Here is a 27,343-nt window from a genome sequence, read left to right as displayed (position 1 = left end):
TTCAAGACACTTTACACTCGAAACACTCCCTTTCATTTTCTACTTTTTCTATCATCGTCCTATTCTCAACAGAGAAATGGTTCATTACCATGCACACAGGAAAAAGGCATATGCAAATACAAGTATGTGAATTTATATACAAATGCGCATATACTTACATATACATACATATATATGCTCACTCAAGTAGGACAGAGCCAGATGTCGAACGTTGCCGAACGCGGGGGCCGCTTGTGCTCTTTGTCGTTCGTTCCGCGCTCTCGCTTGCAGTTCAAGCACATTAGCTTACATTTGCTTGCGTACGGAATAGATTCGTACATTTGATATGTCCATATGATTTGTATGCATCTTTACATATAGATTTGTTCTTTTTGAAAATTGAGCGAAATTTTATATGTATATGCATGTTTATATACATATATATATTGTATTATTATAGTATACAACATATCTTATAAGGTATGTGGTAAATATTACCCTACATTTTGACGTGATAACGTCTTATAATTTGATTTAACAGGCTGCACGCACGAAAAAATGTGTCGTTACCTTGCTCATTAGTGTTAACTTGCTCATTGCCGTTACCTTGAATGAACTGCAAGCGGAAGCGCGGAACGAACGACAAAGCAAACAAAGCAAACGAACGGCAACGTTCGACATCTTGCTCTCTCCTACTTAAGTGAGCGTATATGTGTATGTATATGCGCATATGTACATATATAAATTCACTTATTTGTATTTGCATATGCCTTCTTATTGATTATTATTAATTTGATTTACTTGAAGAATTTAAAATAAAACCAAGTTTGTTAATAATACCTGTTGTTTTAATGTTATTTTTATTTTTTGACGTGATAACGTCTTATAATTCTATGTAGCCAGCTGCACGCACCAAAAAATGCGTCGTTATCTTGCTCATGCGTCGTTACCTTGCTTGAACAGCATGTTATGTTATGTTATGATATGTTATGTTATGTTATGTTATGTTATGTTATGTTATGTTATGATATGTTATGTTATGTTATGTTATGTTATGCCATGTTATGTTATGTTATGTTATGTTATGTTATGTTATGTTCTGTTCTGTTATGTTATGTTATGTTATGTTATGTTATGTTATGTTATGTTATGTTATGTTATGTTATGTTATGTTATGTTATGTTATGTTATGTTATGTTATGTTATGTTATGTTATGTTATGTTATGTTATGTTGTGTTATGTTATGTTATGTTATGTTATGTTATGTTATGTTAACGTTATGTTATGTTATGTTATGTTATGTTATGTTATGTTATGTTATGTTATGTTATGTTATGTTATGTTATGTTATGTTATGTTATGTTATGTTATGTTATGTTATGTTATGTTATGTTATGTTATGTTATGTTATGTTATGTTAAATTATGTTATGGTAATGTTATGTTGTGTTATGTTATGTTGTGTTATGTTATGTTATGTTATGTTATGTTATGTTATGTTATGTTATGTTATGTTATGTTATGTTATGTTATGTTATGTTATGTTATGTTATGTTATGTTATGTTATGTTATGTTATGTTATGTTATGTTATGTTATGTTATGTTATGTTATGTTATGTTATGTTATGTTATGTTATGTTATGTTATGTTGTGTTATGTTATGTTATGTTATGTTATGTTATGTTATGTTATGTTATGTTATGTTATGTTATGTTATGTTATGTTATGTTATGTTAATGTTAACTCATTCTCTATATCCATACAAAATATCTATCAAACAAATAAAATTAAAATTTTCTTTTGAAAAATGCAACCATTCAATCAGTATTTTCTTATGACGTTAACACGTTAAACTATCGTCAGTAAACCGACTTTACAGACAACCTCTTTTTTTTAAATATAAATGTATGCATGAATTATTTTTAGGAAAATATATAAAAAAATGTAATCGTGGCCAATTGTTTAAGTTAAATTAAATTTAGATAAATTAAGTTAAGTCAAGACTAACTAAGTTCTACATGTCTGTCGAGCGATAATACTCGTTTTCCATCGTAACATTTTCATGGCAAAGAGTGTTATCAGTGTTAATTTAAACCCATGGAAAAATGTTAAAATGGTAACATTTTGGCAATTTGTAGCAAATTATGTTGTCAAAAACAGGGAGTAGACTTACTGCCAATTTTATTCGACATAATCACCTTTTATTAGTTTAGTAATATGAAGAAGAGGGTCGTAGGCAAATCCAGGATATTCCACCTTGCCGTCGGGCCAGCCAACGATCGTGCAGCTATGTATGTCACAGCGTGCATTCAGATCGCGATCTCAGCGTTCAATTCCTGCCGGTCGGAGGAGAGGCAATTACCCAACTCTGCCACCACGAGTAAATAGAGGCGGCTTGGATGATCTCAGGAAGTTGAGGGTGAGAGACGTGGGAACCTGAACTAACTCGCTTAAGCGCATCTGAGGCTGAGCAACTTTATAATTGTTTCAGGCAGAAAGGAAACAAAGTTATTTTACCTGCATTCGAATCTGAGTGTGCAAAGAAATCTTCCTCAGAAAGATCCGCATCCACCATAGAGCGGCAGGTTACTCCGAAGCTCTAAGAGCTAATTCACTTCACTTCACAGCACTCCAAGAGGTCGTTACGTTCCCACGACAGTCGGTTCTACGTAACCGGAACGACCCGGATTTATATCCGGCCAAGGACTGTCGCTTCAACAGCATTCCTCGTATATGCACGGGGAATGTTATGCTGCTACAACAACAACAACAGGTCGTTACGGACACACACGCTTGCTATCTGCGTGGTCTACTTCAGGTCAGATCTTCTACTTACAGACTGCAAAGCCGAGAAGACCAAGGAGTTGCTTACAAGAGTGACACAAAAGTATGTAGGATAAGTAAAACTTAATTCAAAAAGGTATGCTGAAGCATCTAAGCATGGTGTGCAAACGTTTAGAAGGAAAATCTAGGGATGGATGCACACCATAATAATTGGACGCATCATAACAGATATAGCAGTTACGTATTTACCCTACAGCTGCGTTGGAGGTAGTGCTCGAGCTAATACCGCTACTATAGTTATTCCGAAATCTGTCAAGCGTGCACTATTTAATATCACTAGGGAAGGTTTTGGCAAAAGAAATGTGATCTCATTCAAGAATGTGGAATCATTGAGCCTATAGTTTCTACTTGCCCAACTACTCAGAGATGGTATCAGTACGGGCTTCAAATTTACAAAGAGATTGAAGATTGAACAAAGCCAACTAGAGTACCCTAGTCCTTGAAAGGAAACTTCAACTGGTATAAAGATGGCTCGAAAATGCCTGAAGGCGTAGACCCTGGAACTTATGCCCCAAAACAAAGGTACCTATTTTCCTAGTATAGTCCAAGTAGAAGTATATGCAATCTGTCTATGTGCAGATATCATAAATAAATAAAATAAATAAAAAGAAACCATGTTTTTTCTTCAATTTTTTCGCTTTGAAATTTATTTAAAAATATAAATATCAACAGTTTATGCACTTCAAAGCACTCTACTAGCGCTTCACTAAAAAAAATGTTGCACAATATTCACCACAACTACAATATTATTGCGCAATGAATGATTAGCCGGTATTTAGCGCTGGTTGGCTGAATAATAGCTGAATGACAATTTGAAGCAACGACCTCCATTCAACCTTTCGGCTGCCACTTCGCCACTTTGCAGACTCAAAGTGAATAATAAAGTTGAAGCTGCAGGTACGTAAACGCGATTTTAAATAGTGTAAAACTAATTTTCCAGCCAAAAAACAGTTTATAACAAATTAAATACACTCCAGGTGAGTGCCATCAAAGTGAAAAAAAGGCTTCGAACTCCATTTAAGGGGAAAGAAAATTATTAATTGTGCTATTTATCCAAAACAAATAGGAAAGCGATAGTGAGAAATTTGTACGTGCGATTTAATTTTTTGCCTCTTCGTTGGGAGGTGTATTTTGAAGGCATTTCGTAACTGCATTTTGATTTTGCATTGCGCACGTAAGGAGTGTATTTGTGAAAAGTGCGTTAACACCGATGAAGTTAGGAAAACACGGAATTGTGTAACGAGTGCTTTTTATTAAAATTATGTGACTAACGATTAATTGTTATAGATGACGGTGGGGACACAAAGGTCACATTCCACTTTAGGAATAGTACCTATTATGCATGTGCATAATGATCTTCGTTTGAATTGCGTTTGTCGAAAAATAATTTTAATATATTTTGTTTTTGTTTTGTTATGTGAAGTATCTGTACTATTAGATCTTTTCAATGAAAAAAAAAAAAACCAGATAATTGCACGATAAAGTACCTTTTAAGTGAACGTGCTATTACGTATGTATGTATGTATGCATGCCTAAGTATGAATTACATATGTACATATATGCCTGCATATGAGAAAGTGGGGCTTCTGTGGGAAAGCACTCATGTGTCATTCTGATTAACGTATTTGAATATATTTAATGGAGATCCATACATGTACTTACAAATATATGCATAAATATACTTGCATACATATGTACAAGTAACTGTACTGTTTGTAAAGTTAGCACTTTAGCTTATTAACTTTCGTATGCAAGTAGATACGAAATATTTATATTGTATTTTCATTTATGTTAGGGGCCTCTAAAAGATTATGTTTTAAAGCAAAAAAAAAATTGCAATTCTTTAAAAATTTGTATCAATAATAAAAAAAGATATACAGTATGCAAAATTCGTATTAGTACACCCCCTTATAAATAAAAAAACCACGTATATTTTCAAATTAATTTTAAAACAAATGCTTGAAACCGTTTTATTTTATAGATAATTAACTAAAATAAGGCCAAATAACAAAACCACTCACAAACAGTATTGAATTACAAAAAAAAAAATGAGAAAGAAAAAAATGAACACTTTTCACAGAAACAAAATTCGTAGTAGTACACATGTTTTTTTTTAATGATTTAAAGAGTAAATAAAAGATAGTTCAGAAAATTAATATTTTGCAGGATACCCTCGTTGCCTTAGAACAGCAGACAATCTCTTCGGCATAGATTCTACCAATTTTTTGTGAGATTTGGAGAAATCTTCTTCCACTCTGATTTGAGGACTTTTTTTAATCTTCTCGGTTCCTTATTTGATGATGTTTCAGTTGCTTTTTGAAAATCGACCATAAATTTTCTATGGGATTAATATCCGGGCTTTGTGGTGGTGTTCTGAGATAATTTAGACAGTTATAAAGGATCCATAACCTTGTATCCAATGCCGTGTGCTTAGGGTCGTTATCTTGTTGGAATATAAATTTTTTTTTGCAACCCAATTTTTTGGCACTTTTGCGTAGATTCTTTTTTAAAATATCAATATATTGCCTCGCAGTCATAATTCCATCAATAAAATTCAACTTTCCTATTCCGTTTGCCCCGAAACATCCCCATACCATCAGAGAACCACCACCGTGCTTGAAAGAAGGCTGCAGATTTCGTTTTTGAAGGCTAGTATTACACTCTCTCCAAATTTGTATGCGTCCATCGGACATTTTTATATTAAATTTACACTCGTCCGAAAAAATTACCCTTTTCCAAAACCGCATATTTTTGTTTAAATATTGCCTGGCGAATACAACACACTTTCTTCTATTGACTGAGCTTACATACGGTTTTCTAACCGCAGTTCTGCTTCTAAATCCCAATTCTTTTACATAATTGCGCACTGTTTGAGGTGTAACTTTGATAGCAAAGTATTTTTCGAGTTCTGCAGCTAGTGAAACTCCACTGACGGTGGGATCTTTCCTGATAAGTCGTTTCAAATAAGTCTTGTGCCTCTGTCCAAGCTTTGCCCTGTTCACATTTCGAAGCTTTTTGTCAATCCTTCCACTGTCTCTATAAATTTTGACTACGTTTTGTATTGTAGACACACTTTTCTGCAATGTTCTCGCAATTTCGTGTAAAGACTTTCCGTTTTTGTTCATATTTATTATTAATCTCCTAGTTTCGTTTAATAATTCACTTACTTTAGGCGACATTGCAAACTAACTCCGCGAACTTCAACAAATGGCTACTAAAACGCAACTGCCCAAGGTTAAACATTGAATGTTTAACACAATCGTTTCGAAAATAACGGTAAATGCCAACAAATTGTTTACAAATTCAACGCATCCTAAGTACTAATACGAATTTTGCCTGCAGTAGAAATAGCTACACTGCTACTAAAGCTATTTTTTTCAATTCTATGCAAATGTTTCGGAGTTTTTATTATTATTCTATTTTTTTATGAATTATACAATACCGCACTACGATTGAAATCAATTGCTTTAAAGTAAATTTGAAAATATACGAGGTATTTTTATTTGTAAGAGGGTGTACTAATACGAACTTTGCATACTGTAGCTTAGAAATTCGTTGACGTGAAAATAAAATACAAGACTTATCAATATTTTAAAATTATAACCATGCGTATCAAGACTTAGATATGGTATATTATTGTTCTAGATATTGAAGTTTGCATGGTATCACAAACGTTTGGAAGAGCATTTGTAATAATATAATTGCAATAAAATACTAAGTATTATTGAGTACGCAAAAAACTTTAAATAAAATGTTCTTTCAATAAAGAGTGTTTATAAGTAAATATTGTTCCTTTTTCGAGTTTGCATTCAAGAAAAAAAGCGGGTGTATTAGGGTATTTTTTGAAACTTATGCAAAAAAAAAAGTATTTTTAACGCTAAATATTGCTATTAATTTTTAATGGTAGTTTACAAAAAGTACTATAAATCAATAGGCTAATATATTGACTACATTTGTGTGGGTTTTAAAATTAGGTCCACTCACTTAGACATTATAAGCAAATCTTTTGCGGTAGTAAGGAAAAGCCATCCTTAAAATTCAAAGTTCAAATTTATTAAAAAATATCTTAATTTTTAATTAGCAAACATCTTTAGGTAATTATACAGTGTATGGCGCACATGGAAAATTTGATCAAAAAAAGTCCAGGGGGTACCAATCGATGCGTATTGGCTCCAAATTAAAAATCTGAAGGAGCGAAGCGATTTTTTTTCTCCGTTTCATAATGTTGCTCTTTTAAATCACTAAATACACGAAATAAATACACTAAGGTGTCGAACTACACCTTCTATATATATATTTACACATTTTAATTTATTTCAATTGTATTTACCAAAAAATAATATATAAATATAATATTGCCGATAACTTAAATATATTATTAATACAAATGTATACAATGTTTATGTGACGATCGAAACATTATTTAAATGCCGCGCGTGGTTAATGCCACTCTTTTTTATTATTCCTTAAAATAGTTATAACGTGTTTAGGCTACTGATAATTTGTAGAGGCAAGATTAATTTTATAAATTTTAAATTCTCGTTTTCCGATTACGTTCAGTTTTACTACTACCACTTTAAAATAAATCAAAACGACAGAATGCAAAAATAGATTTAGTTTTATTAAGCTCTTGTCACTTATCTTACACCACCAAAAGCACCATGTAAAATGCAAAACACTTCTATTCGCGCGTTTTTTTATTCAAAATTTTGGCCTGCAGCGAAACAGGGCCGTAGAGAGCATACCCGGGCCCCGGGGGAAAATTGCAAATGCGGGCCCTTTCCAATGATGTCTAATTCATATAAATACGTATAATCTCGAGTCCGGGCCCCTCTGAAAACTCCGGGCCCGGGGAAAAAGTTGTTTTTTTTATAAAATTCGATATAATTTACCTATTTTCCCTAACAAATAATCAAATAATGAAAACAATTTACTAACGCAATTTTCGGAATCGACTTCAGTTTTCGCAGGATGCATAGAAATTGTAATTCGAGTTTAGGTAGGATTATCCTAAAAAAAAACACAAAATGTAAATTTTTTTTTATAAAATTCGATATAATTTACCTCTTTTCCCTAATAATTAATCCAATAATGAAAACAATTTTCTAACGCATTTTTCGGAATCGACTTCAGCTTACGCAGGATGCATGGAAATTGTAATTCGAGTTTTAGGTAGGGTTATCCACAAATAGTCTAATTCTTAGTCGTAATTATTAACTGGAACTGCTACACTTACACGAACAGAGTAAGCGCTAATCGAACAGATAAAGAACCGCTATTTACGGGAATCCAATTTGAAATAGCACAGAACATTTCCAATAAACTTTATGGATATACCCGGGCTAGTCAGTTTTTAAAATTCTTTTTATTAACATTTCTTCTATAAGTTTCAAAAAGCCACCAAACATTTCAATACTTCATTGGCGTGCATTTGTCTAAAATTAGCTCCGGAAAATTAATACAATCGCGAAAAATTGCCTATACACTACACAATTTTTTTAACATAAATAATTCCAAAAATATGCGCGCTGCAGTTGGGTAAGTGGATAAAAATAAAAAATGTATGTATGTATGTATTTACATGAATACAATTTGCACTATGTACATGAATGCGCACAAATATTTCGACTGAAGTAAATAGCCACGTAATTGTCTCTTGTCCACATACTTTTCACATGTCCGCATACTGTACGCGAGAACTTGTTTGCATGTGGCGCGCGGGTGTGATGGCAGTGTTCCAAGTTTTAGCTAAAAACCTGCACGCTTATCACAATGTATGTATGCACATATGTGAGATTGCAATATCATGTATAAATAACTAAAAGTTCAAATAAAGAACAGGTGTCCTTCGATTAGTTGAACTTTTACTATGTTGTAAAAATTAAAAAAAAATAAAATATAGAAGTAGAGTTAGAATTTAGTAGGCAATTTAATCGTCATATAAAAGAAAATGGAAAGAAAAAAATGTGCAGAAAAATATAAATAACATAGAAGTCTTTTAGTAATAAATGCAAGCAAGTAAAATTATGTCTGATTCCTTGGATCTGATTGCTCGTTTGAATTAGGTGAAATTTGTTCAATTAACAGCCCTTGAACCAGTGGTTATGCAGCTACTAATGCACACACCTACCTACCTTTGGTTCGATCGCTGTAAGACAATATTTTTTTTTAATTATTTCCGAAAATGCTTTTATATACAGGGTTCAATGCATTAAAAAAATGTAAATCTTTTCTAAGGAATTTTCTTCGAGATATGCATCTCTCAAGAAGAATTCGCCTGCCAAATTTTTTTTGCCCTAAGGAATCGCTAATCTCTAATTACCGCATGTCGTAATTACATGCTGGTCGTTATAGATTGGAACTATTCAGGCAAACCGTGAATGGAAAAATGCACCAGACTGTCATAAAAAAAATATATATCATATATTCAAAAATCAACGCAAATTTTGAGCCACTTCAAACTTGCATTTTATTATTTTCATAGCCCATGGGCCATAAAACTGCTTAGCGGCAATTTTTCCAGTACTAAATATAGTTTTTCAATGCCTGCGTGTAACTATGAAAGAAACTTAATCTCCATATCGCCTTCGTTTGGACTTTGAAATCAATCTATTTATTTTGTTTTCCGATTATGTCTTTGTAACTGCTTGCCTGTCTACATACAAGTCAGTTCATAAGCGCTGAAGCTGCTATGGAGGCTCGTTTTGTGCTAAGCTGTTTTTGTTTTTGATAAATGCTGGCGTATGCGATTAGTAACACGTCACATAATTGGAAGACACGCCCCACCACAATACTCATATTTATGTATAATATTTAAATATCATATATATACACACGTACATATGTAGTATCTGTTTGCAATAATAGTAAATATACCACAGTGATAAAGCCGGAAGAACGTGTTTTTGCAGTTGCTGCTGGTGTTTTTTTGGTTTTAGTTAAAATGATATTTGTTGTGTTATCAAAAGCGGTTTTAGGCTACTTTGCTTGATAATACAGTGGCCCCAGGGGTTGTACTATGTGTCTTTATTTATTATCATATGGAGGTATGTACATATGTGCTTGTTGGTGTAGAAATACTGCACATATTTACATATATAATTTAAATATAAAAGAGCTTGTGTAGCTGACTTCGAAATTATATTAAAAACCAGCGACCCACTGTTTTGGTCGCAGTACATTTTCAGTTCGCATCGGCGAAGGAAGTGCATAGGATTTTAATAAGGTAAAGTTTTTGGAATATTTGCAAATTTTGCTGGGCAGTAGGAGGAAATTTTGGCAACTTGGAGTTTGCCATTAAAACAATAAAAAAGAAGTGCCTGAAATTCGGGCGATATCCAATTTTACAAATATTTTAAGTGAAAGTCGCAGTTTTCAAAGGTCATCAGCACTTATCATTCGAGTTAATTCACTCACGGATATAGTGACGGACGCAAGTCGAATTCATATAAATTCAAAATTTCAAACAAACAAATAAACACAACAACAAAGAAAAAATCAGTTAACTGATATCCAAACCACTAAATCTAAAGAAAAAAAAAACAAGTCAGCTGTTTTACCTATATCACCTTGTATGGAATTGCCTTGGGCGGATGGAGAAAAAGCTAAATTTGTTATAGTCAAAGTGTTGTGGCAGCTTCCAGATATCCAAAGTGAATTTATTGAAGATGGTGGCGCTAGATCAACATTATACAAGGCAAAAATGTCATGACAAAAGAAAGTACAAAAAAAAAGAAAACGACGCACTACGTCGACTAGTCGACAGGAAGTGGGAATGGAAGGCTTTTCGTCATTGCACTTTGTTCTGGCACTGTGATGTAGACGGTGAAAGAAAAAAACATAATTTAGCTGGTCTACTGATATCTCCTTTAAAGATTTATCGTGCAGATATTTGCTTATGTGAATGCCATACTTACAGTTTTGAAAGACAGTCAAAAATTTCATCAGATAATCATTCATGTTCAACATCAAATCTACTTTCAAGCTGTGAAATTTCAATACTACAGATTTTTAATCATTGCATTAGTTTGTAAATAAAACAAAAAAACAAATACAACAACCCAGAAAATGGGTAACAGCATAGGTTGCTAAGGGAAAAATATAGTTCCATGTGAATAATTTGGGAGGCAGCAAATGTGATTTATAATATTATATGATAACTCTTAATATTTGTATAAACATTTCAGATACCGTGCTTCTTCCCAGACTTCATATTTCCCCTTATATTTTCAGTGAGAAAAATATTTTCCTTACTATAATCATCATTCACCTACTTTTCCTTTTATTACAGTGCGTCAGAAATTATAAAACTGTCGAAAACGGTCTTTATTTACATTCTTCCTATGTATATTTTATTGCATTGTTTTAGGCTGATAAGCTTTAGCGGCACACAAAAAGTCAAAGGTCTCAACAATTTTTAAATTCTATAGCGTATTTTTTATTTATTCTTATTTGCTTGGAATTATTTCAAGTGGCAAATTCCGTATTACGAATATTTAGTAAAAGGGGCGTAATTTTAAAATCTTTTTAAAAAAAATAAATTTAACACTTTTTTTGTATCACTAAATGAATTTATTTAAAACTAAATTAATTTAAAAATGTAAACGATAGTGTCGCTTATACAACCTTAGCCGATGTGCTATTTTTTTAATTTTATTTTTTTAATAATGACGGTTTTCAGAACGAAGACATTTAAACATATGTATATATACATGTAAATGTATATACTTCTGAAAAAATTATAGTTTTATTTTTTAATGGTTTACACTCGTCAATATTTCCTGTATTTTGATGTAACTTTTGATTTTATTTTAAATTTCATAATAATTATTATTTATTTATTAAATTATTATTAAAATTATAAGTTAATATGTTTATAACACTAGTTACCATCGCTAACGGCTAATTTCAATTAATTACTCTCAAATCTCTTTTATACATATTTTTCTATTAGGATATTTTGCTAAATAATATCCAAGAAACATATTTCCATCAATCTGTTAAATTAAAAAGTTCCCCCCTTTCCCACTATAAATACCTCAATCGGCCTTCACTTGCCACTCTTTTGACTTTTTCAATGTCAAGCGAGTCACTGAAATTCTTAAAATTAATTCGCTAGGCTGACAAAATGTGCGGTCGCCAAACGCCTACTCGTGAGTGAAGGGGGAAACAACAATAAAATATAGTTAATAATTAATAATACATATGCGGTATGCAACTGCATGCACATATATCTGCTTCAAGATAAAACTTGAAAACCCTTTAGTACATGGAAATCACGCGCCTTTCTAAAACAAAATAATTTCATGTTTCTACTTGAAAACACATCAGTAAACAATATTTCACCTGCAATCAAAATGTTGCGCCATCTTCAATGTTAGTGTTAACTGAAACAACAATGTATAGCAACATGTTTTGCACTACCATTTGTTTGACCTTCATCAATGTCGGCTACAAACTTATACAAACATATGTATATGCCTATTAGTGTGTATGTGTCATTTCTCGCATGCCGCTATTGTGCGCCGTGAATGAGCCCTATCGTGATAGAGCAATGGTTTTGGGGGATATGTGTGTGTCATGCCAATGCCAAGAGTCTGTATCGCTAAAATTGAGGGAATCGAAAATGAAATTTTTGTATTCCACATATGTTTGTTGTTTTTGTTGATGACATGTTATTTATCAGGCAACGAATTGCGCATGTCCATGAATACCGACGAATTTATCTTTTTTGTTTTTGGAGCGAGAGTAGAAGTACTCGTACACACTATGATAGCACTTCTGCGCACTCCACATTAATCGGGAAATTTGATTTGTCGCGCTTCACTATAAGAAGTGAAAGTGAAAGTCATTTTGTAGGACACTTTGCACGCGTATCACCACCTTCTGCTAACAAATACGTCACTAACCGCCCAATAAAATATGTATGTACACTTGCTCCATCGCGCAACTTGTGTCTCTCTCCACTGCAACCTCTATTAAGCGCGTTCTCCATGCAATATTACGCCATCAGTGCTTCAGAGCTTATCAGCTCATCTGAGAAAAAAGGCCTGACTTCCACACACACACACGTATGTACACTTACACACATACATTTGTATTGTTTGACTATACATATGACTGAATATTGCACCTTGGGTTGCTCCAGAGCTAACAATTTTATTCAGTATCTGTGTAGTGCTTCGTCTGAAACGGTTGACTTTTTTCGTGGTGCGTGTGCGATTGAATTATTTTAAATTTTTTTTGAATATGTATCTCTGTGATTCTTAGTAGCTATATTAATACATATATAGCTACTTCCATACATTTATTAATGGAATATTTTTTTTGATAAATTACTTTCTTATTAGTTTTTGTGGTGCAAAAAATGATATATGTTAACAAAATATTTTATTTCACTTTTTTACTTAATGAAAATTCATAAAAATTTATGTACTACATACATAGGCGTATATGCAAATTTTCAATATATGTACATATCGGAGTGTTCCAACCGGTGATACACATACGCATACACATATACTACGCATTTATAGGCCAATTAATCTCTTTTAAAATAAGATCTAATTAATTTCAATAGTAGTTATGGCAGAAAAAAGTTATTGAAAAATATTTTGCTTAAATTTTTACCGAAAATTTTAAAGTGCGAACATTGTTGAAAATCTGTTTTTAGCATTCATTTATCCCTTAGTGTTCTTGAATGTGATATATGATACATATTTGTAAATTCATGTAACTAAATTAATTTTCTAAATTTTGTGATGGAAGCAATTATTGAATTAAAAAAAAAATATTTTGCTACTTTTAATTAATTTTTATACATTTTTGTTTTGTAATTTTACGTATTCTTGTATTATTTGTATTAAATAGAATCAAATATTATTATTTCAGTGCAATTTAAAATTATTTAATGCAATTTTTGTGAAAAATTCAAGATACATAAAATTTTTTTCTCAACCGTCTTAACTTTTTAGTAGACAGTGCCATTAATTTTGTAACGTTTTGGCGTTTATTCATTTGTAATTAGATAACTGAAAAGGCATTGTTTTGGAAAAATTACGAATTTCGAATTTTTTTAGCGCACAAACTAGATTTGAGATTTTTTTTTAAGCAAATTTTTAAAGTTGTAGGAAAAAATTAAAAAAACATTAATAGAGACAAAATTGAAAATTTTCCTACAAATAAAATTGATAATCAAACTCTTATCATACATACAAATGCATGTATGTAGTATATACAATTTCTAGCAAACAAAATTTATATGTGCCCCTCTTATCGACAATTTCCAAAAAAAAAAAAAGATTGCTTTAGTAGGGTGGATGTGAGGTTTGAAGAAGTAAAAAAAAAATATTAAATTTTATTGACAACATTACTGATTTTTTAACTCCTACCGGCCTTTTAAAAAAATAAAAGATTAAAATTTTTCAACAAACAGCATTGACTTTTGCCCCTCTTATCAGTTTGTTTCCAGAAAGTCAGTGACTTGTCTGCACTCTGATTAATGCTGATAATTTATTATCAACTGTAGAAATGATTAATATTTCAGGTTGTAATCGAAATAAGCAAATTGTCAAAGCTTAAAATAAAATAAGAAAGCTAAAATTGGGTAATTTGTAGGTCGGTACATATATGTACATACACAATAAAAATCCACCTGCTCACAGTACTCCCCCATACGGAGCAACACATGCATACATATACATATATATGTACGTGTGCATGATTGTGTGTATTACGTCCCCACCGTCTAATACAAATATGTATGCCTGGATCTATGTATATATCCAAATGCCGCTTTACGCATACGCAAGTCACAATATTTCGCAACATTTATCTATCAACATGTTTGCAACATTGGTCTCAAAAATTGTTGCCTCATGCCTCGCATTATTTTTTTTCACACTCTGTAGTTAGTCGAGTATTGAAGCCTTAAAATAAAAATGAAAATGATAAAATAAAAAATATAAAAAGTAATAATATAAAAAAAGAAAAATATAGAAAAAGAAAATTAAAAAAAAATACAATAATAAAAATATAAAAATGATAATAACAGTTATAAAAACATAAAAAAGAAGAAAATAATAATATAAAAAATTAAAAAAAAAAAATAAGACTCATTAAAGTACATCTAATAAGTATATCTCTCTTTCACTAATAATTCTAAATCTCATTTTCAACTTTCTCTTCTTTCCCCTTCCTCTTTACAGTCTCTTTCAACACCGCTACATCTACAAAATGACCACCTACTTCAACTACCCATCCAAGGAATTGCAGGAGGAGCTTAGCCGCATTGCGCGCGCTATTGTCGCTCCCGGCAAGGGTATTCTCGCTGCTGATGAGTCCGTCTCCACCATGGGCAAGCGTTTGCAGGATATTGGTGTTGAAAATACCGATGAACACCGTCGTCTATACCGTCAGCTGTTGTTCTCTACTGACCCAAAGGTCGCTGAGAATATTTCCGGTGTGATTTTGTTCCACGAGACTTTGTACCAGAAGGCCGATGATGGCACTCCATTCGTTGAATTGCTGAAGAAGCGCGGCATCATTCCCGGCATTAAGGTCGACAAGGGTGTTGTGCCATTGTTCGGCTCCGAAGACGAGTGCACCACTCAGGGTAAGATCAGCGGGAATTTAGTTATTTTATTCTGAAAAAGGATTGCCTCTTTAAACACACAGATAGGATGAGTTTCAAGCCAGAAAATATGTTTGAGGAGAGTTTGAAGAACTCTCATATAAAACTCCTAGACAATTTAAAACAATTTATACCTAAAAAAAAATGTCAAAAATTAAATCAAAAATCTTTTCTTAACAATCCGGAAAATGTACGAACGATAGCAAAATTAGTTGTAGTGTAGGTGCGGAACTCTATTTAACAGATCTTCATACTGAGAGGTCTGTGCGATTACCAGACCTATCTGGTATCTTTCAGCTGAAAGTCTTTGCCATTTGGGAGGTTTGTTAAGTGCCCTAACTAGAAAAGATACGGGCTAAGATGGGTATCTTTCGGACAGCAATTAAGGCTCTGGCACTTAATTGAGGTCTTTGGGCAAGCCTTATTTTGATAGTTCAGGTTTCGTAGAATTATGTGTTGGATTTACTAGAAATAGGAGGTTTTCCACTCCGTCCACTTCTCTACAACTTTTGTGATAATTCTCTTCTTTTGAGCAGAACAAAACTCTGTATTTGAGTTGATGGATATTACATCATCTGGGTCCTTGAAGAAATTAGGTAGAAAAGGAAATTTAAACAGAAAATCATCAACTCTTAGATCAACTTATTTTACTTCATTTCATTTCAATCCAATTTCAGTCTTGCTTACATTGAATAAATTTGAAGTAAAATCTATGCATTTCCATAATATCCGTATTCTACTTGCACTCAAGTTGGCTTGACTCTGCTTAAAAAATATGACTTTGCGTATTGTATATGTAACTCATTGGTGCTCTCTTTTTCCCCCTCTCAACAGGTTTGGATGATTTGGCTGCCCGTTGCGCCCAATACAAGAAGGACGGTTGCGACTTCGCCAAGTGGCGTTGTGTCTTGAAGATTGGCAAGAACACACCTTCCTACCAATCTATCTTGGAGAATGCCAATGTTTTGGCACGCTATGCCTCCATCTGCCAATCGCAGCGTATCGTACCAATTGTTGAACCCGAAGTGTTGCCCGATGGTGATCATGACTTGGATCGCGCACAAAAAGTTACCGAAACTGTATTGGCTGCTGTCTACAAGGCTTTGAATGATCATCATGTCTACTTGGAGGGTACCTTATTGAAGCCCAACATGGTGACAGCTGGTCAATCATGCGCCAAGAAGTACACTCCCGATCAAGTAGCGCTCGCCACCGTCGAAGCTCTGCGCAGAACTGTGCCAGCTGCCGTGCCCGGTAAGTTGATGTGTTTTAAAAAATGAAATTCCATTCTATTTGATATGATTTTCTTAGGCATCACCTTCTTGTCTGGTGGTCAATCTGAGGAGGAAGCTTCCGTGCACTTGAATGCCATCAACAATGTGCCATTGTTGAAACCATGGGCTCTGACCTTCTCTTACGGTCGTGCTCTGCAAGCTTCCGTCTTGCGCGCATGGGGAGGCAAAAAAGACAATGTATCCGCTGGTCAAAACGAGCTGTTGAAGCGCGCGAAGGTATGTACATAAGTAAATCTTTAAGGGAATTTTAGATATAAGAACTTACCGGATTAGAGTAGGATAAGGTTAATTATGGTTATGGTAATGGGCTGAGTGTATGCGTTTAAAGTGAAATGTGAAACTCTAAATTAACGAAAAAAAAAACCAAACAAATAATTCCGAAGTTAATTAACTTGTATCTTTAAAATTAAATTAACTAAATTTTGTCCTCAATTTTTTATTTTGAACGCATATCAAAAAAAAAATCGTTTCATACCTGGTATAATATCCCATATATTCCATTAGGAATCTTCTTAACAATAAAAAGGGTTTAATTAATAATAATAATTAAAAGAACTTTTCTTGAGTGTCAAATATAAAATTTTTAACTTAAAACTAGTTAAAAATGTATTCATAATTACCACAATATCAGGTATTATAAGCCGCAGATGCCATTTTTCCACACTTAATTGAAAAACTACTTTGCTGAAAATTATATTGACTTAAAATAACTTTAAAATAATTTATTTAATAATGAATTTAATTTAGGTCAACATATTTTTTAAGAAATATACTTAGGTTAGACAAATAAGGCTCCAGGAAAAGAAACCGAACTTTAATTGAAAGGTTTCAAATGTGATAGTGCTGATTTTTTTCTTTTTGAATTTACTAGCAGCTAATAATTTTTCAAAATTGAGTTAAACACTAGTAAATTTTTCAATTCCTGAAGAGTAATTGTTTAAAAGCTAATCATAGCCAAACAGTGACTTCTCAACACGAACAAACGCTAATAATTATGAAAGAATATATCCGAAGGTGACCTTCGCCAAAGAAAGTACTAGGCCAGAGGGTCACACTTTTGTTATGTATAAAACGACTGCAAATATAATTTCTGTTCTCAGACTTTTATAGTAGAATTTTACGAGGAATTACCTTGAAGTACATTTTAACTCTCTATTCATTACCTAAATGGGTATTTTAGACCCTTTCTCAAAACTTGTATAATGAAAGTTCATTAAAAAGACAGTTAGAGGGTTAATGTGTACGACAGAAATCTTGAGCAGACAATTTTACTGGGGACTACCGAGGACGAAAACCTCAGACGGGTAAAGATAAAGCTTTCATCAGGTAATGTTTACACATTTAGCATAAATTCATTGCGAGTACTTGCACTTACGAGCATCAGGACAAACCAATGTATAGAAATCAACTTTTAGAAAAAAAAATCTAACCCTCTGGAGTAGTGTTGTCTTCATCAAAGTAGATCTGAGAAACATCCTCTTTTATGAATATTCCCCATACGTGTACGAAGAATACTGCTCGAGTGCCTGTACTTAACCTGATGAAAATCTGGGTCGTTCCGGTACCGTAGAACCTACTGTCGTGGGAACCCATCCCCTTTCATAATTATTAGCACTTTTTAGTGTTGAGTAACATTTTTGGACTGCGTAAATTATCCTGCACCAGAATTTAGCTTTGAAATAAAATAACTAAATTTATGTAATTTAGGTCCAATTATATAGAAAAAAAAATATTTAAAAAACTAGAAATGAAACCAATTTTCGACTCAGTTAATAGTTAGCAAGCTCAAATAAAAAAAAAAAACGTAACAAGAAAATAATAATTAAGACAGCTATCACTGATCGGCCCCTCACTCTATTCCCTATTTGTGATCAACAGTCGGGGAAGTGACATCTAGTTGTTACTAGAAGTCTCCACTCGTATCAAGGGTGGCAAAGTCGTTCGAAATTGGTAAAATCATACCAGTGAGGAATAAGGAATTTTCTTGATTCCATAGCTCAGGTGTTTTCTGCAAAGGGTTTTTTAAATTATAACCAATATCTTTTAGCAAATAGTGAAAAATTAATCCTCTTGCTTGCAATTTAAACCACATGCACACTTCACTAATTCCCATTATTTTGTAACTATTAATAAATATGTTTAGCATTTTGTGCTAATAATTTTTTGCTATGATATTAATTTATTAGTAGTGCTGCTACGACTGCAGCTACTACTACTCCTACTACTACTACTCCTACTGCTGCTCCTACTATTGTACTATTACTACTACTAATATTAATTTTTCTACTGCTTTGATTGCTCGCTTTTTAATTTTTTATTTGCATTATATTTGTTTTTTATTGTATTGATTTATTTCTCAAATTTTCCAAATTTATTACGCCTACACTTTCTCCTACACCAATACACGCACATTTTACACTGCTGTCACCACACTTGCTGTCACCAATTTTTGTGGCTTCGTTTGTTGTAAATGCAGGCCAATGGACTCGCATGCCAAGGAATCTACGTAGCTGGTTCAATACCTTCCTTTGCAGCTAATGCCAGCTTATTTGTTGCCTCGCACAAATACTAAGGAAAAAAGGAAGATTGTTGCCAAATTAGATTTATTTTAATTTTTATACTATAAAACTACACACAAAGGGCGTACAGGTACACATGCAAATGCGGCTGAACACAAAAACAACACACGCACACACATACACACATAAATATACGAAACAATTATGCAGAAATTTATGTCGAACGGAAAGATACACAAAAGCAGCGTGGATCAAAAAAATACTTTTAAACATTTTATTTAGACATAAAAAAATAATTGTCACTAATAATCGCTTTTTATGTGCCTTTTAATGAAACTAATTTAGATTTTGCGATTTTTCGCAATACTTGTTTTAATATAAATGTGTTGACAAACATAACCATATAAAAACCTACAAACTATTCTTTATTTCTTTTTTTAATTTATACCTGCTTATGCTTTCATTATATTTTAAATATTATTTAAAATAATTAATAAAAGTTTTATTTTTTGTTTTTATATTTTTTATCATGCCAACGTCATAACAATTTGCTCCCTGTATATTTGATTTACCTTTTAACACTCTTATAAATTTATAAATACTTCCCCCTCTTTTATGCTTTTATTACTCAAAATATGGGAAACAGTTTTTTTCTAATTGGGGTCGCCCCTCGGCAGGCAATGGTAAACCTCCAAGCGTACATATTTCTGCCATGAAAAAACTCTTCATAAAAATTCATCTGCCGTTCGGAGGCGGAATAAAATTGTAAGTTCTACATTTGTGGGGACACACTCTAGAAAATGGGGAAGGAGCGCTGCCAAACAACCAATAAAGGGTCTAAGTGCCATTTAGATATATAGTCAAAAAGCCCATTCTAAGACGTGATCAAACCACTTTGAGTAAAAAATTATTGTCTTGATGCATAAATGATGTTAAAAGATTCCTATTTCTATATTATTGTAGCAGGGAAAATACATATTTGTAGCCAAGTGCGCATAATATCGTGTAAAAGAAATCACGTTAGGTGAATTAAAAATTTTCAATGCATACGGCGGGGCGTTTTGAAACACAATGGGAAGTACATAAAAGTTTTAACGATATGTGGTGAGGGACAAGACGCTTGACTTGAAGTAAATGAATATTATTAGTCATTACACTCGCCCATTCCTCGGATAATTTTCGTATTTCTTCCCGGAAGAATGACGAGGTTTTTAAAATTCTTTTCTAAAGCTTGGAGCAATATTTAATTGAAAAGTGCAATGTTGCATGGTGAATATACCGGATAAGGTAGGATCAAACATTTTGTCTAGGTTGCCACGCTGAACGGCTGGAGCGTATCAGTTGCAGTCGCTTGGTTTCACTTGATTGTAAAGGGTGTTTTTTTTAGAGGTTAGGTTTTCAAGTTGGCACTACTTTTTTCGGAGATGGTCTTTTTGACAGCTGTCACTTGATTTATGCTCAGTTTGGTTTGCCATTTCATAATGAATAGACTTACACCTGAACAACGTTTGCAAATCGTGCAAATTTATTACGAAAATAATTGTTCGGTTCGAGCGACGCATCGAAGAAAATTTTGTTCAGCGATGAAGCTCACTTTTGGTTGAATGGGTATGTCAATAAGCAAAATTGTCGCATTTGGAGTGAACATAATCCACAAGCCATTGCTGAGACGCCGTTACATCCTCAAAAAGTCACTGTTTGGTGTGCTCTATGGGCAGAGGGAATCATTGGTCCATATTTCTTTAAAAATGAAGCCGGCCATAATGTTACAGTCAATGGAGAGTGCTATAGAGCCATGATTAATGACTTTTTCGTGCCTGAATTGGACGATGTTGATGTGAACGACCTTTGGTTCCAACAAGACGGCGCTACATGCCATACAGCCAACGCAACAATCGATTTATTGAAGGAAACTTTTGGTGAGCGCATTATCTCGCGCCGTGGACCTGTGGCGTGGCCTCCAAGATCGTGCGATATAACACCGCTGGACTATTTCTTGTGGGGCTATGTGAAGTCGCTTGTCTACGCAGATAAGCCCGAGACGATTGACGTCTTGGAAGAGAATATTCGGCGTGTTATTGCTGACATACGGCCCCAATTGGTGCAAAAAGTGGTCGAAAATTGGGACTCTCGGCTGGAATTTATTCGAGCCAGCCGCGGCGGCCACTTGCCCGAAATCATTTTTAAAACATAATGGCAAACCCTTATCTTTATAATAAAGCTAAATTCTTGGCCATAACATTAAATTATATACGTTTTATTTCATCTTGAAAACCTAACCTCTAGAAAAAACACCCTTTACTTGCATTTGAAGTAAAACTTGTATCAAATGATATTTCGTAGTATTGGGAAGTATTTTATACTACAAAGCGATGATTAATAACATTACTTTTCATGACTTTGGGCAAAAATGCGAATGGTTTATGTGAATAGTGAATAGTTATCATATTATGTATAAAATGACTTGAGACTTTTATAGTACAATTTAGGAAGAAATTTTTTTGTAATACCTTTTAACCTTCTACTTATTACCTAACCCTTTTATTACCTGTTTGACCCTTTCTCAAAACATGTGTGATGAAATTTCATTAAAAAATGCACTTAGATAGTTAAAATGCTCTATAGAAACCTCAAACAGATAATTTTACTTGGAGTCATCGAAGAATAACAACTGAGATGGGTTAAGATTAGTATACAAGAAAGCTTTGTCCCAGCAAATGTTTACAAATTTGATATATAATATGAATGCTAATGCTTTCTGGACCATATGCACATATATTGTGCTTAAAATATTGATTATCGACTAACCTTTCAACAACATTAAATCCAGGCAAAAATTGACACCTTGCGACAACTACTAGTCCAGCGATCAGTTATGTATGTATGTATGTACATAGATAGATACCCAAAAGAGGGCTTTTGAGTTTATTATTGATTTTAGATGTAGTAAAAATAAATCCATTATGTTTTCCTAACATTCAAGGCTTTATTTAGCATAGTTAAAACGATCCTATTTGGGCCAAGTATGTACGGCTTTGTTCGGCAACTTATTACCATTTTAAAGGTAATTCCATTACATCTCTTTTATAGAAACCCTCGTCCCTATTTACAAAAAACGGGGACAGTCGATTTTTACATGCTTCTCGTGAGGCGCACCATTAGTTGTCGCATTATATTTCTGCGCGGCGGCCGCCGTAGCCGAATGGGTTGGTGCGTGACTACAATTCGAAATTCACAGAGTAAACGTAGGTTCGAATCTCGGTGAAACACCAAAATTAATTAATTTTCTAATAGCGGTCGACCCTCGGCAGGCAATGGCAAACCTCCGAGTGACAAAGCTCCTCATAAAAATATCTGCCTTTCGGAATCGGCTTGAAACTGTAGTTCCCTCCATTTGTGGAACAACATCAAGACGCACACCAAAAGGACGACCTCAGCCAAACTCCCAAAAAGGGTGCACGCGCCAATTATATATATATATATAATAACATTTGATTTCCTTTGAGTAGCTTCTAACATGGGAATGCCATAGGAGGGAATATTATTCATCCCATGCTTGTATAGAAAGGTTGGATAAAAATGTGTGACACAAATATTTGCACATATATGAGGGCACTGCTTCCCGGCAGTTAGAACAGCGTTACCGGAATGACTCGAATTGTCTCGGTCGAAGGTTGATACTAAATATCGGAACGTTCGTTCAAAATATATTGTATACTATAAAAATAATGTCGTATATTGATCAATATTTACGCTCTATCAAATACAACTTGCAAATGGTGGTTTGGACGCTTCCAAAGTGGCAATCGTAAAAATTCAAAGATACTCAACTACAACAATTATTGGATGAAGACGTATGCTGAACCTTTGGTGATATATCTAAAGAGTAGAACATTGACGGATCAACCGTCGGTAAAAGTTTGTACGCGATGGGAATGGTTTCGAAAGCAGGTAATTGGGCTCCATATCAATTGAAGGAGGGGATATCGACAGACGTTTTGTCACGTGTGAGATGCTTTTTGAAAATGTGGGAGCCTGACAAATTAACCAGGTTCATAGACCCCTTAAACCATCTGAAACCATCACTGGCGATCGTTACCGACTGCAGCTAATGCGTATGAATCGAGCTCTCAAAACTGACAAACTGATTTTGCTGCATGACAACACCAGGCCAAACTTTTTGGTTGCTAAATCGATCCAGTAATATTTAGAGGGACTGAATTGGGAAATCTTGTCCCACCTGCTCTATTCCCCAGACATTGCACCTTCGGATTATCATCTATTCCAATCAATGCTATCAGCTCTTATTGGAGAGCAGTTCACTTCTTATGACAGCATTAAAAACTGGCTCAACGAATGGATCAAGTTAAAAAAACTCGAGTTTTTCGTCAGAGGAATCCGTATGCTGCTTGAAAGACGGAGTAAAGTTGTAGCTTCCAAGGGCACATACTTCACATAATATCATGTATTATTTAATTGTTTAAATAATTCGTAACCTTGTCTAAGAAAGGACGGAAACTTATTCCCATACCCAATAACAAAGTAGAAAACACAGCAAAGACTTCGTGCTAAATATGAATATCGATAAAACTTAATTTATATTTATTGTAAATAAAAGCAGTGGAGGCCACACAAATGCGAGGCTAATCATGGGAAATAAAAAATATAAATAGTAAAAAATTTCAAATTGCTTGGATTATGGTTGAATGATCAAAGGGACCTTGAACCTGAAATAAATGGTGAAATAGAAACTGCTAGAGCGACCTTCAAGAAACTACAGACACACCGGGACACACCAATTAAATTAAGGACACGTTTTTAAAATGCTAGGTAAGGTCGACACTTTTGTATGGATGCGGGTTCTGGATATTGCAAGGATACACTGACTTGGCCAGAAGCCTTTGAAATATGGCGCAATATAAAAACTATGAGAATAAGCTAGGCCTATATATGATGCAAACTTCAAGGAACGTACTAACGGACATAAAGAGAAGAAAAGTCGCTTATTTTGATCAAATTAAAAGCGACAACAAATGCGGTGGGCGAAGAGAAATTGACAGGAAAAAGTTACTTGGCCTGACAACATCAAAGAGGGGAAAGGTCGCAAGATAATTTGCGAACTTACAGAGGCAGCGAGAAATAGACACAAATTTAATGAATTCATCAATAATAATGCTTGACAAACGTATGGCTAAGAACAAAATAACGTTTGTATGTCATCGCGAAGGTTCAGCATGGATATGCCGACCAAGAAGAAGAATTTTTCGGTCAATTGATAACGGTTAAAATGTCAATTGTTTTACCCGGCAAAAATAAAAGGCTTGGCTAAGTAAGAAAAAAACCGCATTCAGTACAATTTAGGTACCAATCGATTCATCTTGACTTCTAGATATCAAAATAATATACTTTGCTTTATTGAGGTCATTCTGACTTAACAAACGAGGCGAAAACCTTAAACATGGAAAATTTGTGTTTGCAACAATATTTGGTTGTTTCATATGGTTTTCATGTAAACAGTAGTGTGTTTGCTTCATCAAATTTTCTCATAAATTTAGTAATATAATTTTGTACGATAATTATCTTATAATTCTGAATGGCATCTTTGCAAAGAGAAAAAAATTTATAAAAATAAGGAAATCTTCCCTTCCACCCTAGTTTGTTTGAGGTAAACTACTATAACGAGTTTTATGACCTAATTAGGCTAGTTATGTAGAAAAGATGGCGAAAAATTAATCATTAAATTTTGTTTGTGAATAACTTTAACTTAATAGAGTGTAACAATGCACTCAACAAACGGGCCACTCATAATCAGGTCTCACTGATTTTATGACAAAAAAGGGGCAGAAGGGCTGTTTATTGGACCAACCCCATTTTTCGGCTTTAACAAAAATAATATAAAACAGGAAACCAAAAAATGGATCCAAACTAAAATCAGGAAACACTGGAACAGCACAAGCGGCCTTAATCACTCTAAAAAGTTTTTGAACTTCATTGCCAACAGAGCAAATTCTACTCTAACCCTACAAAAAAAGGGCATCAGATTACTCTGTGGAGCACTTACAGATTACTTTGGCTGTAATAAACACTTTAACACAATAGGGTTATCCAGTACAAGATCATGCAGGTTCTGCTGTGATGAAGAGAGGAGGAGAAATACTTAATTACCAACTGTGAGACATTAGAATTCTGGGCTCATACCTATTAGAGGAGGAAGACCTACAATTGCTGGTTCGATTCCTCGGTATACTAAATAATTATAATTAAGTAATTAGGGGCGCACAATAGATCAATCTGGTCGCAGTGCATAAAGGCCTTAGCCTAACCCGTACAACCATTACCATTACCATTACCAACTTTAACTTAGAAGAACATACTTTTATAGCTATTCACATATACAAGGTAGCGCAAAATTAATATATTTTGTTTTTGCATAACTTTTTTGCTAATAAAAATCGAACACCAAAGATTTTGAGTGGTGCTTGTCTGTTTGTATACCTCAGCTCTCTAGTTCACAAACCTGAAATATGATTGACGTAGGCCATCTGCAAAAATTACTCATCTTCCAATAGAGTGATTAATTTTGCGCCACCTTGTATTTAAGTTGTAAATAAAGACTAATTAGCTAATTTATTTTACGTAAATATACTTGTATGTAACATAATTATATTAATTCGTAGAAATTCTCTGCTAACGACACTCATTAATCATGTTTTTCATTTTCTTTCAATTTTATTTCTTCCTTTCCGCAGGCCAACGGTGAATCTGCTGTGGGCAAATATGTTGCCGGCAGTGTGGTCGGTGCTGGTGCTGATGCAGCACTCTTCATTGCCAACCATGCCTATTAAACAAAAGCAACAATAGCATAAAAAGCACAAAATAGGAGAGGTCATGGTAGCAAAAGCCATGAGGAGGTGCTCTATAAGAGAAAACACAGGCTTAACTAAATTATAATGAGATGGATTATTGTTTGCAATTTATTTATTAAGGATAAAGCGAAGTGACAAAGGTAACAACAAAAGCAACAACAATAAAAATAAACAAATATGCCCTACTATAAATTAGTAGAAATTCAACCAAAGCCGTGCAAGAACTAGTGGAGCAGAGAGTGGAAATAACAACAAATTCAAGAAAATAAGAACAACAAAAACAGGTCAAGCTGTAATACAAATAACAACAATAACAGCCACATAAAAAAACATCACATAAGTGCGTTAAATGAACCACATTACACCTCGCTGCCTCTTCCTCCCACCTGGTACAAGCGATTTTCATGAACAAAAATAAGTGATGGAAAACTGAAGCGCAACAAAAATTTCAATCCAAGCATTATTTACTGTACATACACACACAGACACACAATAACCATATAAAAAAAATCATTCAGAATTGTTGAAGCGTTAAGTTTTAATACCTCTACAGCAGACTGGTTGAAAGACGTTAGAAACAACAAACAACTCTATTTATCAACACTCTGTTCATCATGGCTGCGGCAGACGCACCAACAACTCACTAAGCGTCGAGAGATGAAGAACAAACAACAACAAAAAAACTGTTTGCTGTTACAATAAAGAAATTTATTATCATTATGTATATGTTTAAGTAAAAAACACTAAAAAGTAATCAAGTTGAGAGTTAATACCAAATTTAGACAAAATGAGAAGAAACACGGAACAAATAAAATAAAAAATATATAAAACGTTAAAAATTGCATGTACTATTATTTAAAATGAAATACCAAAACAACAACAAAAAAAGCAATGATTACAAAAAGCATTGTTTAATTGAATAGTTATTTTAAAAGAGTTTATTACGTTGTTCCTCCGATTTCGAGATGTAGATGTGAGCTATACAAAGAATATTCAAATGTTTTTGCATAAACATAAAAGGGGTTTTTAATATTTTAAATAATTATTTTCGAAACTGTAGTTTTAGCTCGTTTTCTCTTTGAACAAAATCACTTTGTTCAAAGTAAAAACAAAAACAAAAAACAAAAAAAAACTGACGACGATGACTTTTTCAAATTGTTTGCTTTTTAAAATAAATACCAAATAACTAAACAATTTACTCAGGTACC

The 27,343-nt window shown here is 33.5% G+C and overlaps 1 protein-coding gene across 5 annotated transcripts; it reads left to right on the top strand.

Moving 5' to 3' along the window:
- Positions 1–3,600: 3,600 nt before the first annotated feature.
- On the top strand, positions 3,601–26,974 carry LOC129235847 (fructose-bisphosphate aldolase). 5 transcript variants are annotated; one of them, XM_054869896.1, is made up of 5 exons: positions 3,601–3,721; positions 15,031–15,437; positions 16,290–16,709; positions 16,767–16,966; positions 26,019–26,974. In XM_054869896.1, exons 2-5 carry the CDS (start codon positions 15,059–15,061, stop codon positions 26,112–26,114), a joined length of 1,095 nt encoding a protein of 364 aa, XP_054725871.1. In that variant the 5' UTR covers positions 3,601–3,721; positions 15,031–15,058; the 3' UTR covers positions 26,115–26,974. The 5 variants fall into 5 exon arrangements, with proteins under 5 accessions (XP_054725871.1, XP_054725870.1, XP_054725869.1 ...); XM_054869895.1 differs by lacking the exon at positions 26,019–26,974 and adding an exon at positions 19,227–19,671 and having other exon boundaries at positions 3,687–3,801; XM_054869894.1 differs by having other exon boundaries at positions 3,688–3,801.
- Positions 26,975–27,343: the final 369 nt, after the last annotated feature.

The sequence above is a fragment of the Anastrepha obliqua genome, chromosome 1 (genome assembly GCF_027943255.1).
Source record: "Anastrepha obliqua isolate idAnaObli1 chromosome 1, idAnaObli1_1.0, whole genome shotgun sequence".
NCBI lineage: Eukaryota > Metazoa > Arthropoda > Insecta > Diptera > Tephritidae > Anastrepha > Anastrepha obliqua.
This window is presented reverse-complemented; position numbering and strand designations above follow the sequence as displayed.

Bases quoted from the DNA above. Each gene is read 5' to 3' on its own strand.
- LOC129235847 (XM_054869896.1), top strand. From the start codon at position 15,059: ATGACCACCTACTTCAACTACCCATCCAAGGAATTGCAGGAGGAGCTT. The intron at 15,438-16,289 runs GTAAGATCAGCG...CCCTCTCAACAG, and splicing joins AGACGAGTGCACCACTCAGG to GTTTGGATGATTTGGCTGCC. The intron at 16,710-16,766 runs GTAAGTTGATGT...TGATTTTCTTAG, and splicing joins TGTGCCAGCTGCCGTGCCCG to GCATCACCTTCTTGTCTGGT.